The sequence below is a fragment of the Pterocles gutturalis genome, unplaced genomic scaffold (assembly GCF_000699245.1).
Source record: "Pterocles gutturalis isolate BGI_N339 unplaced genomic scaffold, ASM69924v1 scaffold12325, whole genome shotgun sequence".
NCBI lineage: Eukaryota > Metazoa > Chordata > Aves > Pterocliformes > Pteroclidae > Pterocles > Pterocles gutturalis.
Window position 1 is genome coordinate 198,878 of NW_010143572.1, and position 6,000 is coordinate 204,877.

At 42.0% G+C, this 6,000-nt stretch overlaps 1 protein-coding gene across 1 annotated transcript in view; it reads right to left on the reverse strand.

The window, feature by feature from the left end:
* TGFB2 (transforming growth factor, beta 2) overlaps positions 1 to 6,000 on the reverse strand; it is a 61,304-nt gene that overhangs the window by 19,670 nt on the left and 35,634 nt on the right. Inside the window, exon 2 of the mRNA XM_010084796.1 lies at positions 1,920 to 2,083. Coding sequence (XP_010083098.1) covers positions 1,920 to 2,083 — 164 coding nt within the window. The remainder of the gene's footprint in view (positions 1 to 1,919; positions 2,084 to 6,000) is intronic.

A 6,000-nucleotide genomic window follows, 5' to 3' on the forward strand; every position in this document is an offset into this window, starting at 1 on the left:
GGTGCTCTGCAAGGGACATGCTCCAGAGACAGCTTGCCTCTCTACAGGCAAAAGGCAAAGTAACAGGCCTAAAATATGCCTGGCACAAACACACACTTAGAGCTCGCTGCTTTTGGCTTGCCTGTTATTTGGTGGAGAAAAGACCTAATCCTACAGTGACCTGCACCACTCATTACTCACCTAACACTTCACTCAGTATGCCCCACCCAGCCTGAAAAAGAAATGGCCTTACTCACCAGCTATATATTTATCTAAAGGACCCAAGTACCTACCCTGGACGCAGGTGCCAGCCATTTTCCAGGGGCACAGGCTTGCTTGTCAGGCTCTCTCAAATAAGCTACAGCTGTTTCTCATCACAAGGCAAAATCCCAGCCAAGCAAAGGCCCTTTCTTCCCTACCTCTGCTCTGAACCCTTTGTGTCCCACGTTCCTCAAACATGGAAAGGCAATGAACCAAGCCCAGGCAACCACAGCTTGTACTCATTTCAGGTGGCTGACTAACAGCTCTCAAAAGAAGAACAACAGAAAGCCCAGAGACACCATCAACCCTTTTTAGGTTGTCTGAACAGTGAGGCCAAGCCAGAACACATAATCGTTTCAACAGGCTGGTGTGGCAGCATCACAGGGACTCATCTCTGTGATGGCTGTTATATATAGATGACACCAGTGACTCTTGTTAAAGATTCCCAGCTTTGCCTTTTTAGCAAATAACACATTATTTACTCAACTTTTCTGCCAGTCTGTATTTGGGAAGGAAGGCAGCCAGGTCACAGCCATGAAGGCAAGGGCCCTGTGACCACCCATGGACCTGAACCCCATTCAACTGGGAATCACGCTCCTCCTACATTCCTAAACAGTCCAGTGCACCTTTTCCTGCTGTCAGCCTCTAAGGTCAGCTTATACTGTCACTTTAGCAAGCATGTGAACCCAAATTCCCCCCTCTCTGCTCCAAGTTTGGCTTGCACTTGACCAGACCAGGCAGGAAAAGGTGAACATTGAAAGTGAGGAAGAAGACTAACCCAAATTTGCACCCACTGGACTTAAACCGGACTCTACAGTGCTGCAAACCCTGGGCAGTGCTCAGGCATAACTAATGAGGGCAGCAAGAACAGAGACAAAAGAGGGGCTCGATACAGTTTTATAAGGTGGTGTCCTATCTGTCAGGGTTTTCAGCATAAGTCCTGGGTTGCTGGAACAACCATTAGTTTTACTCAGTATAAAAATGCTGGGAGCTGAGCCCCTTTCAGTTGTCGTGTTTCTTGGCAAAGTGAACTATGCTTTAGATGAAATATACTCTAGACAACATTTGCACAAATGCACAGACTCTATGTAAGTGATTCTAATGGCTTTAAAGTCTTTAGAGTTTAAATGACATCAATCTTATCAACACTCAGGAGTGAGAGTGTCATGGGGTCATTTCTCCCCCAGTCCTCAATCCGTGAATTGTCCACTCCCTTGCCTCAACCCCTGGACTACTGTAGAGAAGCTAGGTCTGAAACTGCTCAGCTTTGAAACTCAATTGTTAACAATGCCATTTCTGTGAGTGAACGGTCAACGGACTTGTCCTGAACACAGGCCAGAGAGAGGAACTGATGATGTCTATGTAAAGTACAGTACAGGTCAGGTGTTGGGACACAGAGATCCTGAGGATGACTTGTTTGATGTCTGGTTCTGTCACTTATTGATATATGCTGAAACTTTGGAGTCCTGAGGAACATTTGCTAGAAAAAGTTTGCACATTTCAGCTTCATATGATTTTGAGTGCAGTCCCTTCTAGGAAAGGCAGGGGAAATAAGTGGCTGCTTCAAAAAGATGGGACTCAACCGCTTTTCCCTGTGGTTTGTTCCATCTGCTAGATGGGTACAAGACAGTTTCGCTGGAGAAAGACAGGGAGCTGGTGCGCGCGAGGGGTCATCGTACCTGATACAACTCTATCCGCTGCTCCGAGACCCGCGCCTTTGTGTTCTGCAGGCGGAAGACCCTGAACTCAGCCTTCACCAAGTTGGAGGCATTCTTCTCCATCGCTGAGACGTCAAATCTGACGATTCGGAAGTAAAGGCTGTAATAGCTCGGTGGGATGGCATCTGCAAGAAGGCAATGTGACTTTATTACTTTTTAAATTTCATGACAAAATACATTGTTCCTTCAAACAGTGTAGTACAAGACAGCCTCAGTCAGGGAAATATCTGTAGTATAATTCCATTTCCAAAGATCAATTTAATACTATTAACAATTTAATAAAATAAAAAACCCAACAACACCATATACGTCTCATTACAGGAATACCATATTAATAGAGATTAACAACTATTTCCAACTGTATTTCAGGTCATGCATTTAAATCTCCCCTCTTTCAACATACTGGTGGAATATCCCAGATTCTTATAAACTGGGAAAAAGTCATAGCAGTTGGTATCTGGCAAAAGCCTTGGGACTTGCACAGAGTTTACAGGGATCCACTAAGACAACAAGTAACAGCAACTCCTCTGATCTGTACGTTCTCTGAAACCCATTTCCCCCCAGAATATGGAGCATAAATTAGCCAGCTTCAGATTTTGTTCCATATTTAGTTATTAAAGGATTTTATTGGAACGAAATATTCATTCTGATTATAGTGACAAGGGCAGGAAGAGAAAAGGAAGAAGAAAGAGAGGGAAAAGGCAAGCAGATAGTAGACATTATAAACAGAACTACATTAATTTTGACCACTATGGTAAAAGCCATAAACCTCAATACATACTGGGGGGAAAGCAGAAAACAGTTAGAAAAATGAAGTCTTCCGTAACAGCGTTAAACACACCAGTTCAGGTTTCAAAACAGCTGTACACCCTGACTGAGGCTAAGTAGCCAGGCACTTCTGCACAAACCGGGTTACTCTTGAGGGTTCAGCGGTCACCCGAGGCCCTCCCGCCCCGTCCTGGCCAGCGGCACAGAGAGAGGCCGCCCACCTGCGGCGGCCCCACCGCCCACCTCGCCCTCCAGCCTGGCAAGGCTCTCCTCACACAGCAGAGCCCAACGCGGAGACAGGGAGGGATGACTCAAAGGCCCTGATAAAAATCTCCCTTCAAACCAAGGGAAAGGTTAGCTCTTGTCTTACAGTGTGAAAACTGAAGTGGATAAACAAAAAAAGAGAGGAAAATTGTATTTGTGGGGCAGGGGGGCATTTTCAGCTGAGGAAGCAAAGCTCACAGACCCCCCTGGGGCCACACCAGCAGGAAGACTTCAGATAATCATAGAATCACAGAATAGTTTGGGTTGGAAAGGACCCGAAAGATCATCAAGTTCCCACCCCCCTGCCATGGGCAGGGACACCTCCCACTAGCCCAGGTTGCTCAAAGCCTCATCCAGCCTCAAAAGAATTACAAAACATGGAGTTTTCCCACTAGTCACATAGCTCGGGGTTTGTCACACAGCAACAGGAGATGACAGCTTCAATGTGACAGTGGTGAGCAGTTCAGCACCCATGACAGACCCAGGCCTTGTCCAAAACCCCAGCAAGCCCTCCTGCTCCGCTGCTATCCTTGGCTAGCCAGGCCATTAATCCACACATCTATCAATCGAATAAAGTACCTTCTTCTGGAAGATACCTCATTCTTAATAGATGTAACACACACAAGTTATCATTTCTATGTAAAGAGATGGGAGAAGCCAAGTCCAGAGTATTTACTTTTTTTCCTAACTGCTAACAATTAAAGGCAGCTGGAATAAATCCTTAATAATATTTATTCATATCAATAAGACATATTAATAACTTAAAGACCTTCTTCCAAATATTTAATGTTTCTAGACTGGCTGCTATTACCAAAACTTCTGAGCAACACAGCAGCTCCCAGCTACGCAAGGCAACACCACTCGCAGTTACACATTTAATAACCGATCTGTTGTAGCTCTTTGAATAATTCTAAATTCAAACTGACTACAGAATAAATACCAAGTACAAGTCAGTCACACAAGGAATAAAGCAAATTTATTCTGTCTTCCCAAAATCCACAAACATGCTTCCTCTACATACTTGAGCCAAAATCTCTTTTTTAAATGATCAGAGGTAAAAATTACTAAAAATAATCCTAGCTATGAGAAAATATTTGATAATAAAGAAATACTCTCTGCCTCAACTGTACATAAGTGAGAGATGACAAGTTCTCAAAATACTTTACAAAATCCTCTGAAAGAGTACTTCCCAAAGCAGACCCTCATTATGGTCAAACAGGTACGAGGTATAAATACAAACAGAAGCCCCAAGGTTCCTTATGATCCCATTTAAAGAAACAAAAAAAAGGTTCTCAAATTTTCACATCTGCAGTGCTTGAAAAACAAACCCCAAACCATCATGATCAGTATTCTTGCCTACCAGGCTTATTGACAGAAAACTGCTACAATCTTATAGTGCAAAGAAAAATGGATGCAAATTACCCTGGCACTAGAACTGCTCCTCTCTCCCAGGAGTAACACATTAGTGCTAGTCTCTCTCAAAATACCAAATGAAGGTCTTCTGATAAAAACTTAACTTTATGCAATGATTATCGTAATTTCGATACGTTTTGCAAATTCTTATTAAAGCTACTCAGTTCAGAGATTATACCCTCATTTAAGAGAGAAATAATATCTTCAACTTATTTTTCTTCTATAGGAAACGCTGGGACTACTACTTGTTCTTCAGCCAAACCCAATCCCACTAGGAATATAATTTGGCATAATAATATGTATATATAAGATTGATGCTTCCAGGATGAGTTGTCCTTCCTTGTCATTTATTTGAGGCATCAAGGTACCATTTCATTCCCTGTGGACAAGCCAAACTAGCAGCCAGTCACTTGCCCTGGCACAGTCAAACCTTGTCCATCTTGACTTTATTTCAGATTGAAAAGTCCTATTTAACCATTAGTTTTATTTATATTTAGCACCTAACTTACTTCTAGAACTTTCTTGTGCTATATTTGTATATATTAGTATTTTCAGTTTCTGTATTTTAGATACTGTATATTACAAAACTATGAATATGTATCTGAACAGATTTTCCTGAACCATCTCTGCATTTGCATTTTTTCTCTCTTTCATATAAAAAGAAGATAGAGAAGGAATACTCCTTCAGTATACATGGTTTTGTGTTTGCATATGTGCATTCATATACACAGCGAATGAATATTCACCTTCCACTGGAAGGCAGGCATGGGACACCCACTATGAATAAGAGTGAATTCTTGTCTTACAGAAGCTTCATCTCTCTTACAAGACAGCTTTATATCTTGCAAAAACCCACATAAGAAATTTGATTTCTTTATTCTATCATTCATGACAGTATCCACAGGAACTCAACTCAGGAAGAGTCATTATTCATGGACAACTGGAAAAAATTGACTTTTTTACTAGCTGGAACCCTTCCTCTGAAAAAGAGTGGCTGACTGCCGAATAGGGGTTTACGTGAAAATTAATCAACATTAAGACTGAGAACTGAGACTTGCAACTCTCTTTAAGGGAATGGAAAGAACCCTATGGAGTCTACAAGGTTTTGGATTAGCCTTTAAGTGATCTCAGACGCTGTAATCTATCTCTCTTTGTGACTCTACCTTAACCTGATAGTTGTATCAACTCAAACTCAGTTGGATACCTCTGGACTCCCCTCTGGTTTTGGCCCAAGGACTCCAGTAGACGCCAGGATGACTCTGACCAAGTTAGTCTGCAAACACAGTCACTCTGCTGCAGACTAGACTCCTTAAGTATTCTTTGAACCATTATCATTAATGAGTAGAATTAAATCAATATGTCTCCTGCAGCTAGGAAAACACAGATCTCTCTTATTTTGGACTGAGCGAATAGTAAATGCAATGAAAGATTCCATTTTTATCATCTTTAAATTATTCATTAATTCAACTCTCTAAAAACTGAAGACTTCCAGCTGTAACAATCATAATCACAATCACAAAGTACAGTTGAGACGAGAGTTATAAAACACAGTTGGAGAAGGTGAAGGCAGCATCCATCCTCCTCCCTTTAGCCTGCT